At 40.2% G+C, this 27,656-nt stretch overlaps 2 protein-coding genes across 3 annotated transcripts in view; both read right to left on the minus strand.

Annotated features, from left to right (window-relative positions):
* Window positions 1-1,834: 1,834 nt before the first annotated feature.
* Window positions 1,835-26,638, minus strand: IRAK2 (interleukin-1 receptor-associated kinase 2). Of its 2 annotated transcripts, XM_010570278.1 has the most exons (15): window positions 26,559-26,638; window positions 24,972-25,021; window positions 20,056-21,022; window positions 18,009-18,188; window positions 11,739-11,906; window positions 10,918-11,024; window positions 9,277-9,471; window positions 8,772-8,836; window positions 8,192-8,306; window positions 7,336-7,445; window positions 6,755-6,950; window positions 5,995-6,057; window positions 4,728-4,928; window positions 4,053-4,569; window positions 1,835-3,663 (listed from the first exon to the last, which is right to left on the minus strand). In XM_010570278.1, the coding sequence occupies exons 3-15, from the start codon at window positions 20,240-20,242 to the stop codon at window positions 3,545-3,547; spliced, it is 2,223 nt and encodes a 740-aa protein (XP_010568580.1). In that variant the 5' UTR covers window positions 20,243-21,022; window positions 24,972-25,021; window positions 26,559-26,638; the 3' UTR covers window positions 1,835-3,544. The 2 variants fall into 2 exon arrangements, with proteins under 2 accessions (XP_010568580.1, XP_010568589.1); XM_010570287.1 differs by lacking the exons at window positions 24,972-25,021; window positions 26,559-26,638 and having other exon boundaries at window positions 11,736-11,906; window positions 20,056-20,747.
* VHL (von Hippel-Lindau tumor suppressor, E3 ubiquitin protein ligase) overlaps window positions 25,092-27,656 on the minus strand; it is a gene marked incomplete at its 5' end in the record, with an annotated part of 2,843 nt that continues 278 nt past the window's right edge. The window contains 2 exons of the mRNA XM_010573126.1: window positions 25,092-26,892; window positions 27,307-27,417. Coding sequence (XP_010571428.1) covers window positions 26,708-26,892; window positions 27,307-27,417 — 296 coding nt within the window. The remainder of the gene's footprint in view (window positions 26,893-27,306; window positions 27,418-27,656) is intronic.

The raw sequence follows: 27,656 nt of genomic DNA on the forward strand, positions 1-27,656 counted from the left end.
ATCTTTCCCAGCCTGTCAAATGCACCCTCCCACAAATGCAAACGCTGATTTTTCTGTGGGACTCAACAGCTCCTTTCTCCCTCTCCAATGAGCCTCTCACACGGCTCGGGATTAGGGTTACTCACCACTGGGTGAATACATGAGAAGTATGCTACAAGTACCTTAAGGTTTTCTAAAGAGCCAATGGCTTTGCATAAATAATACTGTAGTTTTCTCTGAATGATAATATTCTCCTGTAGGACTTCAATCTTGAAGTACAAACTTTTCAGTTGCAGGTTCAACTTGTAAACACAAAAAGATTCTACTTTAATAATGTGTATAGATCAATGTCATGTCTGGTTGGGTTGTCCTTGTACGCTCACTTTACTGGAATGCTTGAAGGTGTAGTCCAGTCTTTCAATTTAGGAAAATTTACCATTTACTTTAACAAATGGCAGCAACTGTATAAGAAATAGCAAAGGAAATATGATTCATCAAATGTTAGGAAATGCATCAATTTCACTGTTGCCCGAAAAAACCAAAAAACCCTAGCACATGTTGGAAGCTGTGTATTTTATAGCATGGACATTTCATTTTTAGATGCAAAAATGTTCTAGTACAAAGGATACAGAAGATGCAGTCAATGGTTACAGAAAAATTTGCTAGTTTGTTACATAGAAATTAGTAACCTTGAAAACTGTAACACAGCTTTCTTCACACTCTACATATGTAAATGCCTTCTCAGTTTTGCTAGTAGACATGCTACTTCCATGTTTGTATTTATTCACATTATTAAAATTAAGCATACAAGAAAAAATAGAATGTATCAATGAATTGGTAATTCTGACCATTAATCAACAACATAGGGTGATGTTCAGCCTCTAGGTTTTAACTGCACCTTTGGGAGGTGCTAATCTCCAAATTAGTTTTACTTGCACAGTTCTATAGTTCTATAACAACTATATTTAGCCCTTATTCTAGTGTTCACAGATAAAAAAAAAAAAGCAGAGTTGTCCATTCTTGACAAAGAGCTACAATGTCTTAAGGATAAAGGATACTATAGATTCTGCATATAAACAACAATAAATGCCAGTTGTATCTCAGTAATCCTTGTAATTATTAATTTTAGAGTGACATTTTTCTTTAGAGACACCTCAAAGGAAAAAATTAGCTATTTAACAGTGAATGAAGATAGAATAAACATGTTTGTACTAATAATTACTAATGATTAAGTGTGTGTAAAGAGACCTTGAGCTGCTTCCCTATGAACACAAATTTACCTAAATAGGGTGGATTGAGACACATTTTTCTGTGCCGTAAATCATGAAAAAGCAGGCTATAAAAAGGGGGGGGGGGGTGTTCAGTTTTTTTATTCAGAGGTATTAGTAAATGGTAATGTATAAATTTGCCAAGTTGAGATTAAAACATACATTATACTGAATAGCCAAGTTATGTAACAGAGTACCACTATTGTAAGACTATGCAGTGTCTTATATATGTTACATTATATACTTACGTAACTCTACAAGACCATGTATATCACCTGAGAATATTTTAAAACTAACATGGAACAAGGCAAAGAGTAACAATTTCATTTTGTGACTAGAAGAGAACAAAACCTTTAAAGCACTTTTGTGAAACAGAACTGTGTCTAAATTATGTTTCTCAGTTTAAAAAACAGGTTTTCCATTCAGCTCTGGGGCGTGTCTGTGTGCATTTCTTCATGGAGGAGACCCAAGGTATTTACCATGGATCTCCCAAAATGTACCCATGAAAAACAATTAATGTTAAATTTTCAGTGCCATGAAATATCTCAATTAAATCTCATGTAGAATTAAGCAGTTATTGACCAATCTGAGTACACTCAATATTTCTTATGTCAGTACCAATGTTTTCTTGGTTTGATTCTGGTAAAATAAAAAACTGACACTGGCAAATATATAGACTGTATCCAAGGCACTTATAATTAAGGAATTTTACCAGTTTTTAGTGTAGAAATCAATTTGATAAATGTGTAGATGATTCTAATACTCAGGTCTTTAGCTAAAATAATTTTACCTGCTCATAATAGTACCTACAATGAACTAGGTACTGTACAAATACAGAAGATATGAGGCCTTACTTGGAGACCTTCGTGTAAAGCTAGGAAAACTATACCATTACACAATTCCAGTGAAAAGATTTGCATATAAATTCATATTTTTAAAAAATGTTCCCTGAACTCCATTGTGAATTTTAGCCATTTCTGTACATCAGGCCCTATTACCTATGCTAAGAGGGCAGCAGTCACCTGTCTGTAAGCTGAGCTACATGTTCTGATAGTTCTTTTTTGTTTATAATAAACCTCTATTTCCTTAGACTGCACAAGAATGGAATATACTGACAATATTACAAATAATAAATAGTCATAGCAATGAAAGTGACACTTTCTTAAGGGGGTTTTCACTTGATAATATGTATGACAGCATACAAGTTTCTATATTTCTTCTTTTAAGCGTGATCACCAAGGCTGACCCCAAGGCTGCTAACGCTGGGTAAGCCAAGAGACACACAAAATGATTCCTCTCTGAGAAAATGTGGTGAGCATGGCACCATGAACAGGTCCACTTGCTAGCTCATCTTTCACCAATTCTTTAACCCATTGCCAAAATAAATATAACAAATCAAATTTCAAGTGACTTATAACAAAATTAAAGATATTTTAAATTACAAGCTTGTCCCTAATCCAAAATATACAACAATGACCATGTGAAACAATGAGAAACCTTAACAACATGTAAAGGACACTTAGAAAAAAATAACTTCCAAAAATACTCTTACAAAGTATTAAACACTTAGAACTCCTGACAGTGAAACTTAAAGGTTAGAGACTTCAAATGGTGTCCTATGTATATACGTAGTAGAGCAGCTCATAGAGTAGACTAACATGGCTTAAATTACTTACTTACAACTATGTTCAGTGCAATTCAAATTGAGATTGAGTCACATAGAATACATCTGAGAACTTGCATAAAAATTCCCCTCTCTGGTAATGCAGTGGTTTTGAGTTATGTGGACTAAGATTATACGGACTAGGATAGATTCATTTGAAAACTGAAACCTACTCCCATCTCTCTGAAGGCTTCCCTCTGACTGTACACAGTGGGATAACAGTAAAGGGTATTGCTAACTGGTTGCTGATCAGTGCTTGCCCTGTAACTTCTAGGACTGTGTCTTTTTTAATAAGACATACATTATATGTAGATGCTTTCTGAAATACACTGCAAAAGGATCCTAAATTATTTTGGCAATTGTTTGTGTTTGCCATATCTTTTTATATTGCAGATGAAAAGGAAGAAGGCATTTCTGTTTACAGAGTGGCATTGTGCTTTAATTTGCTTTAGAACAGATATTTTCTGCTTCTTCTAAGTGTGATCACTTTTGTTTTCTTCAGTCAGGGCTAATGTTTCTGATCCAAATCTGCTACTTAACCTTATGTAAAAGGTACACTTTTACCACCCTTCTAATGAAGAGACAGTCTGTCCTTCTTCTTCTGAGCTGGCCACTGCTAATAAATCCATCCAATTTATGATTCAAAAAGTTCAGAACTGTTTAATTTTTCTTCTTCATACAGCAAAATATTTTCCATGAGCTTCTTTTTTTGATCATTTATCTTTATTTTCCAAGATGTCTCTCTGGCTGATGCTGAAAAATAAAAAAGCCCAAATATTGAGAAAAAAAATCTATCATCTTAAGAATGGATGATAATTTTAAATTTAAAAAAAACCAAACAAACCAAAAACCCAAAACTGGCTTAGGAAAAACAACTGATAGAAAACCAGGACACATTTTGTAGATTTATTGGTAAAATCATAACCAAGGAGAAAAGATTTACTGCAATGTGTTTAGAAGTAGGAAGAAGAACCTAAGCAATTCTGGAGAAGAGTATTTTGTCCCTACTATTATAATACTAGAGCACTTTTACAAAGACTTTGGTTATCATAACAGAAGCATGGGCAGATTTGCCAAAACAGCTTGAAGATCATGTGTGTTTGAATGTTCTGCATGCACCCTTCAGATTTATCTAGATTTACCTTGTGAAGAACATGAAGAGTCAAGGTCTGCATTTTTTTGTTCAAAGGTGCTCTGTGCAGTAGACTCTGTTTCCAAGACATCATCACTTTTGGTGCATGCCGCATTTCTTTCCTGGAGTCCAATTGCAGGTTTTTCCTGCTTGATCCTGTCATCAGAGGCTGCTATATTTTCTGAATTGTTACAGCTGTTGCTAGATAGGTCATCTGTAGATCCTTCTGAAGGATTCCATATAAAACTACTTGATTCATCTGATTCACAAGGGACCCTTGACATTTGTCCGCAGTAAATGTCAGGTGACACAACTCCTATTAAAGGTGTGCATGGATTGGCACTTGTCAGGATTACTGGCTGCATGCTGTCCTCTTTATTCTCCCCTGCAGAAGGCACATCCATGCTGAGACTAGTTGTCTCATCATCAGTTTCTTCTGGAGTGTTCATGGACAATCCAGAAGTGCTGCCTCCACAGATGTAATGCTCTCTTAATTTATTTTCAGCTATTTCCATAATTTCAAGCACCTGTTTTTAACAACAAAATCTGTGAATGCAGAATAATTCCTGTACCCCTGCTTACACATATTCTCCTATGTCAACACTCTCAAAAATAAGCAAGGCATGAATGTTGTAGCTTCAGACCTTGCTGTCAGGAAGACTTGGTCATGTATTTAAAATATTACCTTTGCTATGTTAGAATTCTTCTTTCTCAGGCAAAGGCAGATGGCTGAGGCGAAATCAATAGCAACCTCTTCCAGCAAGTGTCCTGCTTTCCTGTCTAGGTATTTACAGCATATTTCCTTGGCAGCTAGCTTTTCAAAGTTTTTTACTTTGGAGTATGAGCTTTCTTTCGCTATTTGAATTTCATCAGCAATCATATCTTTCTATTCAAAGAAAAGAGATACATTAGTGAAGGGAAAATTAACACAAACATTTATTTCTATCTGAATCACTGAGAATATGAATCTTGCTATATATTATTTGTTATTGCTCCTTAATGGCTGGTTTACAGACCTAAAAGCTTTAAGAATCTCCATTCATGCAACTGACAGAAATGTTTGTTTTCACAGGAGAGAAAAGGCCAAAGGTTTTCTCTGCATGTGTCTAATGTCAAATTCACTATAGCAGACCCAGCTCTTCTAGGCTTATGACCATTTATAGGAATGAAAAATAATCAACACTGTATAAAGCAGCATTCTTGCACAGGACTTTTCAAACATTTCTTAAAGAAATCAGAAACCTAGGATCCTTTATTTTCGGAACCTATTTGAACATTGCTGAATTGCTTGGAAATAGTAAGAAAGAATACTATCGTTTTCCCCTCAAAGGCTTCAACAAGATGGCAAATCAGAAGAAGCGTATCCCATAGAAGGAATATAAGGTGGAGTTTGTTTTCATGAAGATGGTTGTTAATGGCATTCAGTGAGCCTGGCCAGTTCTGGTTGCTTGTGAAAGTAGTTTGTGTAGTTCTAATCACAGCTTGGGCAAATTGGCCACAATATGAATTCCAGACACTACTGCAATACGCCAATGCCTGATAAACACGATGATGAGCAACTGCAGTTGCCGCCTACCCAGGTTTCCCCATTCAGTTTGGCTCATAAGACCTCTTTCTGGCACATAAAAAGCATGCAGCAGCATTTCAGTACAAAGCCTTGTCTCAAATAAGCTTGTATTTAAACACCAGTTATTCTGGAATATCTCCTAACATCATCGGGCCAGCACTCATGAGTGTGGTATGTGAAATGGGAATATATATTCTGCCTTCTGCCTAAAGGCAGGTAGGCTGTTGATGTTAATGGAACTAGGATATAGCTTCTAAACATCCCTTCTTCAGGATGTGTACAGCAGACTGCAAATAACAAACTGTATTATATAAAATGAAAATTAATTTTCTGACAGCAACCCCATTCACTCATGTTTGTATTCATTATTCCTGCTTTTTCTTACCAGATAAATAGGGTGTCTTCCTTCATCCAGTGCCTTAATCCCTGTCAGTATCTCTGCTAAGACCTAGGAAATACATTTGAAAGGTAATACAATTTGTTCAGAATTAATTCTATTTTTAAAAACAAGTTTTGTAACTAAAGAAAAATTGAACTGCCAGGGCATTTTGAAATTCTATTTTTATTTCAGATGGCTTAACAATGCCAGATCTGGGCAATCTTTATGACACTTTTGATCTACCTCCAGAGCCAAGTCCAAATTTTATAGTTAGGTACAATAGATACTGTTGAAACAAAGGATGAGAAGAAAGTCATTCTAAATCTGGATAAGAAATCACACTGAACAGGGTAACTTTCTATTTAAATGGAAACACCTGGAGACAGCTGACATCATAAATTATCAATTATTTTAGTTGAAATTCCAAATTAACAGGTGATATTTGTAGCAGTTCATGTGGCAAATCTGCAAGATTTCGAAGAACCTAACTGCAGTCTTTCTGCTACAATCAGCAGTAACAATTTTTTTGCAACAAGAAACAATTTTGTTTCTGTTGTTCAAAAGATTCTCACCTCACTTTGCCACAAACTGAAGCATATTTGGAGTGTGAACATAATTAAAAACAGGATTTCAACACATTATATAGTCAGCAACTATGATATGAAATTGCCAGCAAAACAACTGTATGAGGCCCAAGCTATTATATCCAATTTCCTGTCTAGAAGCACCAAAGAATGCAACAGAACATGGAAAAAAGGCAACATACCACACCGCAGCCGAATATGTCAACTTTTTCTGTGAACTGCCCATGTCTGATAAAATCTTCTGGCAAATAAGTAAGAGAAGCTTGGAGGACTTTGGTTTTCATCATAGCATATTCTGATTTTTTATCAACAGAATACAATCGCAGACCTGAATGTCCAAGCTTTGGTGTAAAGTTTTCATCCAACAAGACATTTGAGCTGTGATAAAGGAAGACAAATAACAATACCGGTCAAATAATTACTTTAACTTGAGGTAAAGAATTACAGTTTTATACTTTTAAAGTTAAGCGCTGAAAGTTTGCAGCATTTGGCCTGCTGTGTATGAATGAGAGGATAAAGAATGGTAGAAAGGGAGAGGGGGGAAAAACAAGCACTCCAGAAATTACTTCAAAAGAGTATACTTCTATCATTTAGAAAAGAGAGACAGATTCAACATAAAACAGTAAATGCCTTACAGAACGAGAAACAGCCAAAAGATACTGCAAACAGATTTCAAAACTGCATAAGCTTTCAGCCATTATTGTTAAAGAAATCCTGGAATGAACAGGTGACCGAGGAAATGCTAATATGCCAAACCCCTCACCTTTTGATATTCCCATGAAGAATTCCAAAATTATGTAAATACTCTACAGCTCGGATGAGTCCTATAGAAATGCTAATGCGCATCTCCCAGGCCAGTGGAACAGAATCATCCTGCAAGGAAGTGAGGAAAAAAATTTGTATTTTATAAAATAAAAAAACTGTAAGACATTAGTAGTTTTGAAAACCAAAGACTTAGTTTTAGTCCCAGTCAAAAATCCTGCTGACCTAAATCAAAAGTTTGGTCCAAGGCAGAAACTGATGATTTCTAGGCCAAGGAAGGCACCTATTCTTATATATTGTGCTGCACGTTTTGCCTGCCATCGGACACAGTGAGATAAGGCTACTGCAAGGATCATGCTTGTACAAATCACCAAGTACTGGCCATTATTGAGGCATAGCGCTGGTTTTGATGGATGGCTTCTTTTCTGATGTTTCTCTGCCCTATGATCTCCTCTGCAAACGCTCTTTCAGTAGGTGTGAACACTTCAAACTATTCCCTCTTAAGCCCTCGTAAAACTTTATAGCACATTATGCCAATGAATATGATGACAGATTCTACAGAAACATATTCCCAAATCCAGTGAAATATTACAATATGAATAGACACATTTTGCAGATTCTTTATTACTTTAAAAATCTAAAGGCTGCACAGCAGAAACTTCCTGTTGACCTGATCTACTTTGCAGTAGAAAAACTGCAGAAGAGCTGCAGCCTTTGTACTACTTGCAGTAGAGATGTTTGGGCACTTTTTTTTTTTTTTTTGGCTGTTCCTCAGAATTCAAAGAGATGCATACAATAACAGGACAGGACAGGACTTGTAACCACAGATAGCTAACAGACCCAGATCATTTGCTTACTTGACACTGAAGTTTGTTTTGTAGTGATCCATTAGGCAGGTATGGATATATCAGACAGTGCAATCCGGTTTCTACTGAGAAACCCAGCAGCTGCAAAATGTTGACATGACAACACCTGCAGGCACAGATCAACAATAATTTGCAAATGAAATCAGAGCAGCACAGAAAAATACATTCCTGAGCTGGAATAAATTCCTAAATTCAAGGCAACTGGGAATTGTGTCCTGCAGCTGGAAGCACAGAATGGCCCTGAGCAGAACTGCAGAAGGCTAACTAACCCAGCAGCAAAGAGAGAGATCATTACAGCAAAGCCCGGTTCTGAGCAGGTAGGAGGGGTACAAAGATCCACAAGGCACCGCTCCCTCACCACCTCCAGGACTGGCAGAGCTCAGCAGGGACCTGCAGCAGCACTGGGAGGCATGCTGTTTCCCCAAGTCTCCTGCAAAGGCAGTGCATAACCCCGCTGTCCCCAGAACAGCACAGTGCCTGGGAGACAGACACATGAGTCTTAAAGGAAACACATGGGCAACAGGCCACATGCAGGACATGCACAGGCTGCATTTGAAAGCCAACCACTTACCGAAAGCAAATCTGTACTTCTGTATGAAAGAATCTTTGGGTGGAATTTGGGCTTGTGCATTCCATCTGAAAAATTAAAACATGCAATAGAATGTCAATAGTAATTATTAAGATGTTGCATTTATACAGATCTTTTAGCCTCTAGATGACAAGCTACTTTAGAAAATAGGCAAGTATCACTGGTGGCAGCTTTGTGTCAAAGGCAACAATTAATTGAAAATTAGAACAGAACAGTGTAAAGACACCTCTGATCCAATCATCAGTGCAGGTAGCTACATTGCAGGCTACTCCCGTGGACAGAGTTAATAAAACCACTCACATGAGTAAAATATCTCTCATACATGTTTGCTGAATCTAGGTTTACTTACTTTACATAATTTCCTTTTTACCTCTCTTGTGTAGCTCTTCTGATCCCTTGCCCACACAATATTAAGCAACAGCTGCTAATGTTCAAGAAAGACTAATAACATACCCCTTCAAAGAAAAAGAAAAGGTGGAGTACTTGCCTCTTTCAGTCTTTTAATGACATACACTATGTTGTTTCTCTGACCTTTGTAGACATCCGCAAAAGTACCTTCACAAATTCTGCTGCTGTCACTGAAGCCATTTGTAGCATTAGTAACTTCCCTCTGGGTCCACAAAAGGCTCCCGCTGGGGAGATCAGTCATTGTCTCCTGCTGAGGCATAGAAGAGCTGCAAGGCTACACATTTGTAGAAGAAGCAAGTTTATCTCATGAAAATTCATATGCTTTTTCCTTCTTTCAGGTGTCATATTTTCTCTTCCATGATTTGAGCAATCACTGTGATTACTGAAACAAACTGTGAAAGGTACTGTGCAATCACTTATTAGGGCTTCCTTTTGTAATACCTGTCTTGATGTGTTTTGCCAGTGTATAATTTTTGCATAGTAGAAGAGACTTGAAAACAGCTACCAATTTGCATTTCCACCTTTCCCAGAAAACAGACTTAGTTTTGTTTAAAAGTCCATATATTTATTTGAAGTGATGTTAGTTTAAGTTACAAAAAATATTAACCTTTATGGCCTGGGCATATATTAAGAAACAGTTGGATCAGAAAGTAGGGTCCCTCATAATGTATTTATGTTCCGGTAGGAACTTCGCATCTACTTCTGAAGCATCTGGTGTCAGTTGCACAATAATTCGTTGCTTCCAGTGTGGCAAGTTCTAATGCCAATTGTTATTACAGTTCCACTGTAGCCTAATCATGCAGCTTTCACAACCTGAATGTGCTCCAGACTTGAAAAAACAAAACATTAACTCCCTCTCAAGAAACGCTGAAACTGCTGCATTCTTTGTAGCAGTCTTCTCATCTGGGTGGTACTCTTGAACCATGTTATTTTGGAAGAGTTTAAAGTCTTAAAACAAAATCTTCTTTAAAAAAACTCAAACAAAATAAACCAAGGAAAACAGGCCAAGACAGAACTGTGATGGGGCCAGAGTGTGCACGTGGATCTGGGAAACACTCTGAGAACCCACAGGACAGATCTAGCTAGACTAGAGAGCTATAGGGAGGAAGGAAGAGGAGACTCTGTGCTGAAATCATTAGGAACATGAGAAAAACTTTTCACCATGAGATGGTTAAGCACTGGAACAGGGGCTCAGAGAGGGGATGGAACCTTCATCCTTGCAGATTTTCAACTGTCAGCTGTACAAGACTCTGGGCAACCTGACTTAAATTTGATACTAGCCCAGTTTTGAGGAGAAACCACCTTTTCAGTATAAAATTAAACTAAAAGTAGTATGCCATTCTGACTAGTCAGTGGTATATTTTGCACTGTCCTATGATCATACCAGAAGTGTTAAGTCCACTGTAAAATCTATACTGGAAATTCCTTCAAAATTAATTGCTATTTGTGGGCATGTTATCCATGCTGAGCTATGCAGTATGCAATATTGTTATTTTTTTCCCTCACTGGTCCTTCACTGTCAAAAAAAGTGATGTAAACTGTAAGTAATCTAATTGAAGCATTAGTATTATATTCAGTCTGAACAAATTGTAATCAAGCCCCACTTTTTCACTAGATCTGTATTTTATACAAGTAGAGGGATAAACTTTAACTGAAAAACCACAGAATGTCATAAAGACAATTTGCATTGTTATAATCAATGAGTACTAAAGGGATTTACCTTCACACTTGATGAGACAGGAGGATTTGACTGTAAGGATTTCAAAAGGTGTCTTGGGGGAGGTGGTGGAGAAGGGAGTGAATACAAGGCTCCTTCAGAAACAGCACCTGAAATTGAAATAACAGCATTGAAAATACACCTTATTTTTGTCATACCACAGCCTGTGACTAATTATGAAGGTCTGGGGTATTTTGTTGAATTTCCTAACCAGGGATAATCTGTGACAAGTTGTCAAAATGTGAAATACTGTGTGAAGATAGGGAGCTACTTTCCTGGTTCCTCTTTGCAAGATGATTATGCAGATCTCTCTAGTCCTGGCTCAAGGACATAGAGCTCCCTATGTCCATACTGTTGGTCAGATGCTCTCCTCATTATGTCCTGTGGTTCTGCTCCCTCCCTTTCCCAGGCAGAGGGACCTGCTGACCTGTGCACAGCTCTCTTCTGGCCTGCATTTATTTTGCATGGAGAGAGACATGGGGCAGGAAATGTATGCACTGATCTAGTCTTAGTATGGAGCGAGGATGGGACCAGCGTGTTCACAGAGATCTGGGAAATGTCTTGAGATCCCACAGGATAGATATAGCCAGCATCTCTCAAGGCCAAGAGAGCTATAGGAAGGAGGAACAGGAGGCCATGGGCTAAGGTTAGAAACAAACAGGTCAGGAGACAGCAGCGCTAGGAAAAAGGCAAATGTTCAAATGTGACTATTCTGAAGAGCAATATATTCATTATAATATACTGAAAGCGAAAGGGAAGCAATCTTGTCTATATGGTCATTTCAATGTTAGAGCAAATTCAAAATCTATTACTGTACTTACTACCTGCTGGTGATACTCCCAGATATGAAGAGTCTGGTGATGGCAACAGACTTATCTCATTTTCTCTCTCTCTCTTTTTGTTTTCTGTGGGAGTTAAAGATACATTCTCCTGTTTAGGCGGCTCTACCAGCTCTGCTTTTTCAGAGTTGGTAATATTAGAGGCTGATGTCCCTTCAAAAGAGAACAAAGGAAAGGCAAAGATTACCAGGGAAAATAGATACTGACTCCCATCAGTTATCAGGAAACAATCCTAGTCAGAAAAACAGACTGTAAATTAACATGAACATTAAAATGAAGATTCAAGCAATTTATTGTTAAATTGCTGGAATACTATTGGTATCTAAATTCAGACCATATTCATGACATTAACTACTACTGAAAATTAAGAAGTGACAGCTTCACATAAATACCAGTGATGACTATGCAAAAGATACATAGTCTCTTACAATAAGAAATTAATAATAATAATAGTGTATTTATTTTGTCATTTTCTATACAGCATCCTTCAGCCAATGATCTCAAATCACAAATATCTCCCAGCCTAAAGAAGGCATCTAGTTCTTTGTTAATTGTCATGGGATTGGGAGGAAGTTTGACAGAGTTGTATTGGTTTTAATCAGTTAAATATTTTAGGACTATTTTCAGTTGTGTGGTTTTAGTGTCATGACCATGCTCATTCCCAGAAAACACCTTCCTATATAGAACTACTTCCAATAATCATACTTTTACTTATGAACAGAAAGAAACAAACTGGAGACAATCTAGGGAAAACATAAAAATGGTCAAAGGTCAAGACTTACTGATATATAAGGAAAAATTAAAGGCCGAATTATTGATTCATTACAGCTCTCAAAGATTCTGTGTTGTATACAGCTTGGCAAAATCTCAGAATCAGGCCTGAAAAAGTAACTCGAATTCTGGTTAAAAGAAATACAAAGACGCTTCCAGCGTACACGGACTTGAAAAATATGTACATCTTAGAGGGAATTATTATAATTAGATTAGGCTACAGTTAGGGTGGGGAAAAAAATAAAGTAAAAAAATTCAAGATACTGTGATATACAAAGCTGTCAAAATCTCCTGAAGAAGCAGCTGAATTCTTATCTATTAATACATTTAAAACTGAGGTTGAAAAGGAGATTGGAAATGCCCAGTGTGCACTAGGGGTGATATAAGGACTTTCTACTGCCTAATAACAACATTTTCCTGGATGTAGTTCTAAACTTTTGTCTCTACCTGGCAGCTTTTATCAGCAATAGTTTTAGCATTTTCTTAAAAATCAAAATTGACATTTTATTTTTATATAAAAGAAAATAAGCACGAGTATTAATACAAGGGGGCTTTTGTCATGCTGTTTTATCAGCTTTGTATCTTAAGCATGGTGGTGATCTTGGGATCAAAAGCTGCAGGCCTCTGTTTGCATTTGAAATCAGATAATAGCTTTGTGGGGTTTTTTTGTACAAACAAAGCATTGGGAGTATCTGCAACAAGCAGGAAGCACTATGTTTCATTTATAATCTATGCTCCTTACGATAAACCAAGATTCAGCAGAACTGTGTAAGAGACAACAAGCTATGACAGTTTCAGCATACTAAAGGTTGAAGAGTAGGAGTATATGAAAGCAATAACAGTAGAAGTGGGCATGTTCATGTCAGGCAGGTTTTTTCCTTTGACCTCTACTTGGGGTTTTTACCCATAGGTTTGTCACCTATGAATGCAGGTTTGAATGAAACTAGGTTTTCAAACTAAAACTCAGAAAAATCAGGTATGTTTCTTTGTTAGTGTGTCAGAATGCTATGAAATCTCAAATTTTACAGGTTTTTGAAATCATCTACGAAACAGTCTGCAGGCCTTTAGTCAAAAGTGACAGTCCCTGTATTCTGCAGTTGCTGGTTTTTCCCTCCTGTACTTTAACCTAGAAGTCTCTACAATTAGAATCACTTCCCTCTTTCAACATATTTTTCAGGGTTTTTAATGAATTTTGCAACTTCCTGCACATCAAAAACATGTCACTGCTGAAACTAAAGAACTGACATTAAAACAAAAAAACCACCACCAACAACAAAAAAAATCATTATTATGGACATCTGGAAGTAGGACTAGAGTAGTGCAAGAAATTATTGAAGGGAGGTAGAATTCTCCTGGAAGTAATCTGCCAGCAAAACATCTACCCATGTGTTGCATCTGATTGCTTTAAATCAGAATGAATAGCATTACGGTGATGTAAGGACCACTTAGTTTTCTAAAGTGCCCAATAGAACTAGCAGTGTATTCTCTGTATCTCCCCAAGAAGAATCACCCGAGTTAAGCATATTCAGATATAGATAAAAAAGCAGAAATAGAGGGTAAAGACTTCAAAGATTTGTCTAAACCTAGAAAGATCCTGCTAGAAATCACTTCTGCTTATGACTGAGCACACAGTGGAATGCGCATATTGAGTTAATTCTAGAAAACATTAACTACTTCCACATGGCAGAACAACAAAATAATCCAGACTTTCTGCCACTTAAATTAATATAAAGCTTTGTTATGGACTTCAATATAAAAGACTATTATAAGTTTTTTTAAAAAGATCATTTCATTGTAGTTTTATAATTTATTGCATTTGAATTGATCTGGGACAAAAAATAATATTGATCATGCAAAAACGTAACTAAAAAATGATGACTCCACAGGATTTGTCTCTTCCTTCCTCTTTTAAACCCTCTTTATCTAGCCTTCACGTTGCTTTACAGAATTCAGAGTCAAAACCAAAGTCACTTCTAACTCCTTATGAAGCCCTTCATGGAACAGTCCAGTATTGTAGTTCACCCATTGTCACAAAGGAACTCAGAGAAACAAAGGTATGTTAGATATATTACATCAATTCAGTGTCTTAATGAGCAGAATTGAGTATGTCCATTTCTTGCCATGATCTCTTAATACTTACTTTCCCTATTTACTACCTAGCCCGCAGAAATCATGATAAGACCCCTGTTTACTTGCACTGGCCAACTACAGTTTTTAGAAACCAAGCTTTTCCTTAGAAATCACAAAAGTGTACTCCTCCAGCCTGGAGGAAGTTGATTGGATTTTATTTTTAACAAGGGGAAAACCCTCAGTTTTTGCAGCTTGTGGCAAGTGAAGCCCCAAAAATCTCAGACATGTTTTTGAGAGAGCTCAAAAAAAAAAAAAAAAGGTAAATCACAGAAGCACAAGAGAAAGCAGGTAATCCCCTCTTGTCCCAGAGGCTGAAGTCAGGCGCATATTGCGCAAGCTACAGTGATATTTATATACTGCTTAAAACCAGTTGGACAAACGGAGGGATGATGAATGTTTCTGTGCAGTGATGAGGACTATTTTTGTCTGTGTTGTATCTTTATTTTTAATGGTGATGTTGCTGGAAGCTGCTCTTGGCTTGAAAGCCCGATTCTTTGCATTTTGCATAATCAGAGACAAATCTTACTTGGTTCTTGTGTAAGCAGTCTTGTTAGGGGCTTTAAAATGCCACCTCTCAGGATTTGATCCAGTGTGATATTCTGGCCTTTGCACAAAGGACCAGGCCTAATGATCAGAGATCCTCTGTGCAGCCTCTGGGTTTCCAGGGGGTTGTTTTACAGAATGTGCTATACATCAGCTTGAATCCTACAATGTTGTGGTTTGCAAGCAATAGCTCTCTGAAATTAAATACATGAAGCTTCTCTTGGAGTGATTCACCACTGCAATGTGCTGAACTAATCTCAGTTTGAAATCTACTCATGGTCTTGTTTTAAAGGCCTGTAATTACAAGAAGAGAAAACCCTCTACTTTGGGGTAAAAGCAGCAGCATCTCAGTTGTTACAACAAATAATTTTTCTAAGCTCTCTGAACTCAGCTTCTGCAAAAATGGCAAAATTAACCCACATGGGAAAGAAATGGCATTGTACCTAGCTGAACAAAATCAGCCTTTTCCATGACAGATAAAAATTACATTGAAAATTGTTGCTGCTATTATGTAGTGGTAAAAACATTCAGTAATTTTTGAATTTCAGTTTTTATGTTTCTCGGAGGGAGAATGCAGGTGGTTTGTTTTTTTTTTTTTATTAAATCACAATGTATAAAGCCAGATTACAGAAAGGTCAATGAACTCTGTAAAGGAAAAAAAGCCAGCCATAAACAAAGGTAAGCCCCAGAATGCGTTCTGACAGGGAAAGAAGGCAAGGACTGTAACTAATGAGAGTTTAAGGTGTGGTAGGTTATCCTGTGTTATATAAGAGCACTCAGAAACTCTCCTGTATGGACTAGGAATCAGCTGTGTTAAATACTGAACAGAGCAAAAGTGTCACCACATCATGGAAGCCACCCTCTACTCCAGAGTATCCATAAAATTACCATTATCAGGGAGCCAGGCTTATTACATTGGTGATATCCAGATCAGATTTATTCAATGTATAGATTAAAAAATAAAAAATAAATCAAGATTTTGTTTTCCATCCTGTCCACTAGACTGGACCCTCAAAGTCACGGTCACTGTGACTAAGTTAACACTTGCATTACTGATACACAAATTAAAACAGATTCAAGTTCGCTTTCCTGGAGCTTGCTTTGCTTCGCTGAGGAATGAGGAGTAAGAATTGTTACAGTCTCCTAAATGGAACGCTGTGACTGAATTCAGTCAAAGTGGATCTGCTGAAACAAAAGGCTGCATATGGGTGATGGTAAAATCAGTTATACTGAGCAATGCTCTTGTTAGGCTCTGTGGTTATTGTGTTTGGTGTACTAAGACAGAATTTGCTTGAAGGCTGCTTGTAATATTCCTTTTTTAAAAAAAAAGAAAATAGAATTTTAGAATACCATTGTTAAAGATTATTTTCTGCCATACCAAAATGAAGGTTAGAAGTCATGCTAATGCCAGGAAACTACAGAAAAACAGCAGTGCTACACAAAGAAATGCTGTGGCAAGAAACCCATGATGCATTATTGGACTTTCCAAAAGAAAGGCCTCTAGCTGCTGTGCAGCAAATGCCAGCTGCACCTCTGACTGCTGGTCGCCCTGCCCTGTGGAGGCTGGCTGCTGTTTTGCAATAGCCGCTTGTGATGTAACTAAAACCCACCCCTGTCAACAACAGCTTCCCTGTCGCAGGATGTGAGGAGCAGATGGTTCTCCTCCAGATATTTTCCACCTGTGGAAGCGTATGCCCTCAGAAGCTTTGACCGTTTCCCATCTAAACCTGGATAGTACTTCTCCAAGCATTTTTTGCCACATAACAAAAATCTGTGATTTTTCTTTCTAGTAAGTCTGTATGGAGAACTGGCAAAATTCATACAAACATCTGATTTCCAGAGAGTAGATTTTTGGTGGGAATATGTGTGAAAAGGGGAATGTGGTGCACTCAAGTTTTTGGGACAACTCAATACAGAAAGACAGTATGTTGTCCAGGGTTCAACAGATTTGGTGGTAGAACTGGATTAAGGTACAATTTGGCTTACAAAAATGGACAGCTGCAATTTAAACGTAATTTTCAATGGAGAAAAATGGAAAGGAAAATTATATTTAAAAGTGTTGTGATTTCTATAAGGCAATGGTTTACCTTAACTAGGCACACTGAGTTCAAATACTAATCTTCCTACCTCAAAAAAGATAAATCTGAAATAGAGCAAACTGAAGATAGGCAAGAACTACATACAAAGAGTTAGAAAAGACTACAGGTGTTTAATTTATGGAGGGATCAAGGAGAACATATGATAGGAATAGAGAAAATATGAAGTGAGATAAAGAAATAGTAATATAGGTAGTCGATAAACTATTTCTCCTTTTCATAACCTTTTTCTTATGGTGCAGGAAAGCAGGCTGCACAGGCAGAACTGATTATATGTTTTTCTACTCTGAGTTTGTTGACAATTAGAGTATAATGACAAATTTTCACAGAGAAACAAGAATGTATGAAAAATTAAAACATTCATAATTCAGCTCTGTTTTGAAACCCTGTCTGATGCATGAAAGTACCACCCCTGGTTCAGACCACAGCAAAACTCTCTTTGGCACCTCTTGAAGCATCTAAGATGGTCACTACAAAGGTGGGATGATGAACTAGAGGGACCAGTGATTCCTCCTCTATGTCACCTCTTCCTTTCCCACCACAAATTTTATTTGAGAGCGCAGAAAATCAGAATCGGTGGAGGAAATTTTAGAATTTGAGTATGAGACTCCCAGCAAAAAGTTTCTTTCGCTAGCAAGACAGATTTACTGGGTTGGGTCTGGGTGCTCCAAGAAGCAGCACAGACTCCCTGCGGGAGGAATGGGCAGCTACTCACAGTCCAGAATGACTTGAGCCGCTCGGTAGAGCTGCAGTCCTTGCAGCAGGTCCAGGAGCTGCTGCACCGTCGCCAGTCTCACTCCCCACCACCACATGAGCTCTCTTGTTATGCTGATACCTGTCTTCTCCATGCACTTGATTTTCCGTAGCTCTGTTTGATCAGTTATCACGTAGGAGGCTAGTGGGAGACAACAGATATTTCTGTTTAAAATTAGAAAAAACAAGAAAGTGCAAGCAGGGAAAGCTAAGGTGCAAGACACACTTTGCTTTTTCATTTGCACGCTTTTAAAAGGAAGGCTTGCAATAAATTAGCTATGCGGACATGAAGAAAATTCCTAAAGTAAGATATACCTTTTATTCCTTCGACTATTCTGGAAAAAATGTTGTTCTGTCAGAGACCCCAAAAGACAACCCAGTCACACTTTTCAGTGTATTTTTTTTCCCCATAATCTTCCTTCACCTTAATACCTTGTACCAAAGTAAGTTCAGATTAAATTCCCTGGTGTGATTCTCCCAAAATAGGTAACAGAAGTCAATGGTGAGACTGCACTCCTGTCTATGTTACTAAATACCAATATTATGGTAAGCCAAATAGTAACTGAATCATCTGAGTTTTATTTACAGTCAGATAAACTTATCGGTGAAATGCAGCTATATTTTAAGAGCAGGAGGTAGCATGCTAAAGCTGACCCTATATAATTTGTCCCGATTCCTGAATGCGCACAGCATGCTGGTTACCCCTCTGTACTCTTTTTGGCTGGCTTACCAGCACGTAATCCACCTCCCCTTATTTAGCGCCCACTAAATCCAACGCCCCAGGCCACAGTGTCAGTGCTAGTTACAGCACCATGGGCTGGAGGGGGGCGAGGTAAAACAACAAAGGTGTCTAGCAATGCCCCTGTATTTGGGATGGGGCTACGTCACAGCTTCCCCAGCCGTCAGCAAAAGGCTTTGCCGGCCCTGGGGAGCCCTCTCTCTGCCTGCTGCAGTCTGCAGGACAGGAGGTGGCAGCCCCAGCTCCTTAGGGCAGAGGGTCGGGGAGAGAAGCCAGGAGGAACCGTGCTGAAACAGCGGTTTGTGACACACAGTTACCTTGTCACTCTGTCCTGGGGTTTTGTGTAAATTCAGCTGTGCTCATTTGTGGTCTCCGGGGGCTGGGGGAGATACCCACCAGGGTGCCTGTCTGACTCAGCCCCTCTCAGCTGACCCACACCTGATGTACTGCTTGATTACCCCGAAGGAGAGAGGCTTGGGGCTGGGGGGTGCGTGTGCGGAAACAAAGATTCCCGAGTTCGCACCTCAGCTGGGTTTAGAAGGACATTAGACATGCAGCTTTACGCATCTGAAGACAGCAGAGACTGAGCCCACCCTAAGTCAGCAAGTTTAACTGTGGTAAGAGTTTACTCAGCAGAGTTGGTGAAGTCTTGAAAGAAATTAAATCATGTGAAATAAAGGAAGGTAGGCCGACTAAGAAAAGATCCAGGTTAGAATTGTTTGGACTGGGATACAGAAAAAAAAGAAAAAAACCCCTCAGGAACTACGTTTTCTATACTTATTAACTGGACACGGCCAGGACCGAGAAAAATAGGGGCAGTAAGTATGTGGGAATACACATGAAGTTAAGGAAGAAAGAAAAAATAGGATATCGAAGCACATGTGAGGGATGTTGTAAAAACAGGCAAGTAGCAGAAGATCAAAGCGCAGAGAGGGGAGCGTGAAATATAGCAAAGAGTGAGGCAAGGGAGCCTGGCTGCCCAGGAGAAGCCAAGGGAACACAGAAGTCTGGAATTCCACCTATTAATCAGAGGTTTTGCTTGATCCCGAAAACAGGCTGGTGCAGGGGAATTCCCTGTCTACAGGGTGTGCTCTTCTGAGCGCTGGGGAACGACCGGGCCAGAGGCCCTGCGTGGGGACGGCTGCCTACCTCGGCCGGACCTTGCACCCTTCCACCACGCGTCCCAAACGCGTGCCCCCATCGCCACCCCATCAGCTCGCCGAGCGCCGTCCCTGCTGCCAGCCCACCCGCCCCGCCGTCCCACCCTCACCGAATCGCATCCAGTCGTAGTCACTCAGGCAGTCCATCTTCTGGCAGAAATCCTCCAGCACCCAGGCAGGCATGCTGTGAATGTACAGGGCCGGGGGGGAGCCCCCCTTCAGGGCTAGGGGCGGCTGCTGCAGGGTCATGGCGTCGCAGTCCCTCTCCGGAGGGTCCTTTGTCTCCACCGTGGCCATCAGCAGCGGCCACGCATGGTGCTCGCCTGGGGCTGGGACGGCGGCTGCAGGCAGTGCCGCTCGCCAGCCTCTGCCTCCTCTGCGTGCCACGGAGGGCTGATTTTCTCCCCGAAGCTTCCTCTTCTCGAAGGGGCTGGCCTTGACAGCCTGCTCCCACCCCGGCCGACTTGCTCTTCGCTGGGGAAAGAGCCGAGTGACACAGATGAGCGTTTCTTGCCAGGGCCAGACCACACTCTTCCTGCTCCGACTGACGTCAGGCTCCGGCCCCAAATGCAAATCAGATTTTCCTCTCCATGAACACTTATTGCTCCAGCCCGGTTGCCAAATGACAAGTTTCACGTGATGGAGGCGAAAGATGCTTTCCTGCGCGTTATGTGCAGCTGGTATTGCCGACAGGCTGTGCAAGAGCTGCTTACGGGCAAAGCCAGATGTGTGTAGGTCGGGAACAGTGCCCAGCAGAGCCGTCTCGCCTGCTCTGCCCGGACGTTGGCCACGTCTCCAGGGCAGTCAGCTAGTGGTTTGTTTGCCCATAGGGGTGTAGAGACGTGTGTGTGCGTGCACACGTGTGTGTGTTTAAACAGAGATCCCCCTAAGAGCCACACCAAGCATGCTCCCCACCGTGGAGGGTGCTGTACGACCGGGGATCGAGAAGGCTTCAAAGATCCCACAAGATCTAAGAAAGTAATGCGTGCCAACAAAGAGGGCAGTAAAAAGCAGCGATGCTGCTGTCAGCCTGACTGTTGCCAGGATTTTACAATCATTGCAGCATATAGGATTTCACTTATTATATGTAGTACGGTAGCAGATGCAGGGAGTGAGAAGTAAAAAAAAAAAAAAAATATCAACATTCGTCATACGGTCAGGTCTCACTAGTCAAGGATTAGGTTTAAAATACGTTCTTAAAGTCAACAATTTTTCTAAATTTTTTTGTTTTCCTGGTTTTTGTGTTTAACTCACTTCTGATAAAAATTTATAATTAATTAATTAGTCTGTGTACACGCTACAAATACTTCTGGCAAAATGACCTACTTGGAGAGCCTTATAGCTGTACCTCTGCCATCATGGGACAGTTTGCAATACATAACTGTAACCCATTCCTCTTTCTGTTCTTTTTGTTCATATTCAGCCCTAGGTCTTTTGTATTAATTGCAAACAGTACCTTAAGTTTTGAGAGCTTTTAATTTACTATTTCTTTATAACCCACATATATTTTACAGTACAGCTAACTCTTGTTTTCAGTATCAAACTTTCAAACTTTGGCAGTTTTCTATACTTCTTGCCTCAGAAATCATGAGCCTTTCAAGTACCATTAAAGTAACAATTAATTTCTCACCCCCACTGTAGCAAGGAAAGACTGAAAAATGTGGTATTAATGTAGCTAAAAGGTCAAAAGACAGAAAAAAAACCTGAACAAAAATATCCAAAGTGTATTCTTATTTAAAATACTGCATTTCAAAGATTGCCTTGGGACCTAGCTGTTTTAGCAGTAGTACTATTTCAACAATAACAGTTATATTTATGGGGTTTTGCCCTCTCTTTTCCCTGGTTACTGTCCCTCTGACACATACCTAAATTCTCTGTCACGGAAAGATGATCAGAGCATCTCTGAAAGTCACATAAGACGAGATTGACACTTGTGTGGCGAAGAACTGGATGAAAGCAGGAAGAACAGACACTTCTTTCCCTTGGGTACTGGAAAAAAACCTGTGAAACCTTTTGGACTGTCTGCCTCATGGGAAAATGAGGGGAATGAATGCATCTAACTGTGTGTATGGCTTCAGTTCTGCAATAAACATTATACGTAATAAAAGGTTTTACAAGGGAACTAAAATTTACTTTTTCAAATGCAGACTAGAATGATCCTATATATTCCTTTTATTTAGCCTTTGCTTTCAAATAATGAGGTATTAGGCAGGACTCTATACTACTGCATGCTCTCCTTGAGCCCTTAGCACACCAAACGGATGTCAGAATAATTGGTTATTTCTCTGGTATTTTTCACCTTCAGCTGCAACCAGCCACTTCCTGCAGCAGCGCATTCCCACCGGACTGCACTCGGCAGCTGCATCAAGCAGCAACTTTCACTCTAGTCCCGACCTCCCACTCAACTTACTGCTGCTCCCGTGACTGTCAAATGAGACGGTGCTATGACTCCGACTGAAAACTACCCAAATTTTTAATGTAGTTGTCACAAGTAAATGACAACTTTCACTCATTACTAATCTAGCTGAGTAACTAGTAGGAGGCTCCATTTTCCAATGTTCCTGTCTTATGAGTCAGCTGGGGATTTCTCCAGTCTTTTTTTATTCTGACCCAAAGGAGCACTCCAGAACAGAAGAAATACACTTTCTTGCATATGTTAAGCATATCTCCAGAAGTTTACCTATGTATAACATCTGGGTTTGTTGTTTATTTTTTTGTAAACATTTTATCAACAGGAGTTCTTTAATGACTAAAAAATTTCTAGTATAGCATTTATGCACCTGCTTTAACAATTTTAATTGAACAGACTTTTATGTCAGTTACTTCCTTACACCTGTCAGTGCTTTGCACTTTGAATAAATTTTCAAGCCATGGGTTTGGCTGAAGAATGAAACCCAAATGATATCAGAAATATCGAGCTATTGCATTCCAAAGACAATATGTAATCAAATCGTTTTTATGCTAGAATGCCTCTAAGTAAAAAAAAAAAAAAAAAAAAGATACACAGCTGGCCTGATGTTATTACTAAACTAGTCCATAGTAGGGTCTTGTAAGCATTTGATAATTGGACTCTTATGACAAGCCCAGGTAAAGGAAGGTGTTATTTAACATGCTCACAATCACTGCTGTGTGGGTTAAAAAGACAAGACAGAAGCAGAAAGACCAGTAACAGTACTGTCAGATTGCGGTAAGAGGAGTAAATGTAACATCAGATGTGACTCAGTGGACTGTAAAAACAAAACCTTGCAGCTATTTGTGAAAGATGTTTTTAAGTGCTTCTTATCTTAGAGAGGAAGTTGCTAAGTTTTTATACCTGACGTACGGGGGGAAAAAAGGTATTTCTTGATTTGTCAACAGGAAAATCAACACTTAGTATGTGAGAACTAAAATTATCTAAGGAGTTACAGAATTCACATCACAAGGAAATGTATCCACACTGCAAGAAAACATGTGGGAGGAATAGGGGCGGCAGCTGCGGGAACAGGGTTCTGCATCGCATTTTGTATTTGTGTTCAGTCCCTTCCTCTCCCAGACTTCTTGCATAACTTTGGACAACTCAATTTCATGTGCAAAATGGAAACAGAATTTCCTTTGTTACCTTGTATAGGGAAAGTAAAGATTTCAAGCATGGACTGCCTCTTGCTATATATTAAGCAGGAGGCAATCATTATTTTAAAAATAAAATACTTCCTACTCCTTCTTAGTGGCTGTGCAAAGAGTAGTCAGCTACTGTTGGCAGAATGAAATGATAGTATAAAGTTGTGAAGCTAGATCCAAATAATGTACTTTGGTACTAAAAATCAGATGCTACAGTGCCTAACTTTGCGACATCTGCCTGGTGTGGAATCCAAAAGTCCCTATCTGGCTTCTGTTCTGCAAATGAGGCATTTGCTACCTCAGGAGGGGATCAAGAGGAGCTGGCCTGCTGTGCAAGGACAGCATCTGTGCTTAAATGAAATGCTAAAGAACTGAAGCAAGGTTTGCCAAATTCCTGTCCTAGGACTCACACGCCTCAAAGATTCAGGGAAATGCCACCTTCTACCTGGGATTCTGTGGATAAATGCACACAGTCTTCCAAAGAATTAAATGTTTCACTTTTAAAACACAAACTGATGAGTGAAAGGTGGTAGAGACTGTGTAGATATGTGACAGCAGATGACAACACATAGTTGAAGGATGGTCTCTACCCTGACAATTGTTTCTGCATTTTTATGCAATGTAAATTGAACAGTCATTAAGAAACAATCCAACACTCCCTGCTTTGGGCGTACCCTCATCAGTCAGGCTGTCCAGGGACTGATGGATCTTTGGTTCATTTCTACACTGCAACAAACCACCCTCAAGTCAATCTTTGAAAGAGTGGACAGAAATCATCCCTTAGAAAATGGGCTGAACCACAGCAAATTAACACAAAGCATTCTCAACTAATTGTTGTCTATCAGGAGCTGCTTTTGGCTAAGGATTTAAGTTGCCTTGGAATTCAGCAGATGTAACTAAAAGTTAAGCAAAGGCAGGATGCTCCGATGAGTGATGAGATCAGGAGGTAGTTTTCATATGTTTGTTTTTGGCAAGTCACAGATACGCAAGTATGCTTTTCTGTCTGCTAACATGCAGGAATCTAAGGAATCTGATCCATTAGCGGTGATAAACATTGTAGAAGGAAAGTATCACCAACTGGCTGTACATTGGAAGAAGTGACAGACTAATGGAATCAATTTAAATTATCCTAATAAGCAACACAAGAGATCACAGACCCCACATAAATCAGAAATATACAGAATGTTTGTGGTATGTACAGATGTGTTAAACCTAAGACCTAATACCTACTACGTTAAAAGAAAAACTACAGAGTTGAGCAGGCCTGTTTTCTGCAACTGGATGGCAGTACTGCCACGTTAATCCTAACGCACAGCATCACAAGGATGTCAGGAGAGAAACTCCTCCCAGGTACCCGTAGGATCCTGCCTGCAGGGGCACAGTGCAGCACCCTCTAACTCAAGGGCTCCCTAGGAGCTGGGCGACTTACTGATGTCTGCTCCCGAGGCCTGCACAGGCGCACTCTTCTCTGAAAGAGATCTGCAAAAGGTAGTAAAAGCAGAAATCTTCATGTAGCGATGATCACATGCAGACACTGCCTAAAGTTGTGATAACAGTTCAGTGTTAGCCACAACACAGTCCTGCAGCAACAGGGGGCTGAACAGTTTGTAAACTCAATTCAAAAGTACCTGTTACTGATCAACTAGATCAACTTCCAGGAGTACGGCAGGAACACAAACATACAGTCACAAGCGCTGTGAAGTTATTTGACAGAATTAAGAGTAAAAAAGTTAGCATGGATTTACATTTTTATGACAAAGATCAATTCATACACTTCAAATATGTAAGAAAAACAAGTCTACAAAAAGGGGAGACATTTCATACTTACAGAGTACGTTGATATTCTCAGTTTCACAGCTGTGTTTCTTAGAACATAAAACTGGAAAGAAACATATGCCACAGAAATAACCTGCTATAATCTCCTATCAATCCGCTTCTAACATTGAACAGCACTACATCGGTTACTTGGTGGACAATTCACATATCTGCTAAAAACTACGCTGCTTTGAATTACACGTGTACATTCGCACAAATACATTCTAATTGAAGTATGGGGGGAACAGAATATAGGTAAAGAAATGTTTTCTTTGCTTATCTAGCCTGTAATAAAGCATGGATCTGTCTGTGAGCTGGATCTAACAACAGGCCCGTAGGAGCTGATATGGTCTCCTGTCTGCTCCTTAGGAGACACAAGCAGCTTGAGCAGTCCACGCTCCCCAAAAAGGCCTCCCACTACGACCTGAACTATTGCATTGCGATGGGAAAAGGCAGAACTCGGAGCATCTACCTTCTAGGAATGCTACCCGATATGCCTGTACAGGCAGCTGGGGAAGCAGTTGCGGAGGAGAAAGGTGTCCCCAAGCTAGGATCCAGTCTATATGGCTGACTGGGTTGGATCACCTTGAGATCAGTTAGGCAAGAATCCAATCACAAAGGACAAATAAGGCATTCAGGGTATGATCTGCGTAAAAATGTGTCAGCCTCAGAGTTGATATGACATGGGTTTATAAATGCAAAGCCAAGAGGCTGAAAAAACCCCAAGCACTTACACACGTCATCTGTCCACCAATGTAACATTTCAGGTCAGGTCCTCAGAAGGTGGTGATGGAAACCCTTGTGTACACAAACACCCCCCACGCTTTGTGATTCACAGGCAAATCTAGGCTAAGTGTGAGAGAGTGAAATTCCATCGGAAACAAATTACTTAAGCTAAACTGGTGCTGAACTGCCACTTACAATCATTAGAGTCTGGATTAAACTAATCCTTGGTGTAATTTACTTTCTAATACAGAGAACGTTGATCTGTACACATATTCTCCAAAGAGATGACCTGACCTCTTGAAGACCAGAGATGACCTGGTCCATATGCAGTGTTCCAAATAAAACTTCTCTGAGCTTTGCCCGTGCGAGGCCTCTACAGTCATCAGTTTGCAATACGTGTAATGATGAACAGAACTGAACCATTGGGAACCTGACGTACTTCTACGTGCTCTTTAGTCTTTTGGGTCTGACTTACCATTGCAGCAAGTTTTCCACAATTTAACTGAGTTTATGTTTCAGAACTTAAAATACAGACGTTAGTTCTTGGCATGTTTCATGGTGACTATCCCCGCCTGCTTAAACTCAGTGGTTTGCTACTTGAAAAGTCTGGAGTGAGTCGTCATGTTATTCCAGAATTCCGTTTCTCAACGTTCCACTTCTCTCCAGAGAAAGCCGCTGAAGATCCTTCCTAATATCAGGATGATCTTCCAGCTCTTCATATAACGATCGAACAATGTCCAGTTTCCTGTAGTCCATCGGTTTGACCAGACTGCGAACAACCTGGAGACATCTCTCTTTCAGGGTGAACACTGAGGTTAAAAACAAACACACACATACGACCTCGTCACAAGGGCTCTCGTTAGCTGCTGCCTCCATCACAGAGAGCACTTCTCCAAGTACGCAAATACAGAACGTAACGCACGGCGGCGTTACTCAAAACGCGCTAGACTCGCTAGAAAGAGAGGAAAAGGACTTGCCGTGCCCTGTCTGGAGGCACCTTATGAAACCCATCAGAGACATCTTGAAAACGAGAGGTCTGGCAACAGTTCTATTCAACACAACCGCAACGCTCTATCTAGAAACCCTCACCATCTCTTCCTGGTTTTGAGGCAGGTTTTATTACTCGAGCGCTCAATCTCTCTCCAGGTCCTCACGCTGCAGTCCACAGCGATCAAGTACGAAACCTGACGCTTCCCACGGCACACGCGGGCCCGTCTGTTTACCTGGCAGGGTGATGTCTGCTGTGTTCACGTTGGGAGCCGCCACGAACAGCTCCTGCTGGTTGACGAGGAGCCCGTCGTTCGTCCCCGCGTCCCGGAACAGCCAGAGGTGACCTGCGAGAGAGAAAACACGGCGGCGGCGCAGCCGTTACCGCGCTCGTTACCCGGCGGTCTGGCGGGGCAGCGGAAGGAACCCAGCGGTTCGGGGGATGTCACCGAGCAGGGGTGCGGCCAGGGAAGCCAAGCGGGGCCGCCTGCTGGCCTCCGCGGCCGAGCCGCCCTGTCACGGAGGGCGGGCTGCTGCTTCCCGCAGAGCCGCTCGCAGCTGGCCGGGGAGGCCCGGGGGAGGCCCG

This window comes from Haliaeetus leucocephalus, unplaced genomic scaffold, assembly GCF_000737465.1.
Source record: "Haliaeetus leucocephalus isolate CR32 unplaced genomic scaffold, Haliaeetus_leucocephalus-4.0 Scaffold2, whole genome shotgun sequence".
Lineage (NCBI taxonomy): Eukaryota > Metazoa > Chordata > Aves > Accipitriformes > Accipitridae > Haliaeetus > Haliaeetus leucocephalus.

Excerpts from the sequence above, each read along its gene's own strand:
- IRAK2 (XM_010570287.1), bottom strand. The coding sequence starts at position 20,242 with ATGGCCACGGTGGAGACAAAGGACCCTCCGGAGAGGGACTGCGACGCC. Across the intron at positions 11,907-18,008 it reads GGCTCAAGTCATTCTGGACT|GGACATCAGCCTCTAATATT; the intron begins GTGAGTAGCTGC and ends TCTCTTTTGAAG. Across the intron at positions 4,570-4,727 it reads AGAATTCTAACATAGCAAAG|GTGCTTGAAATTATGGAAAT; the intron begins GTAATATTTTAA and ends TGTTAAAAACAG.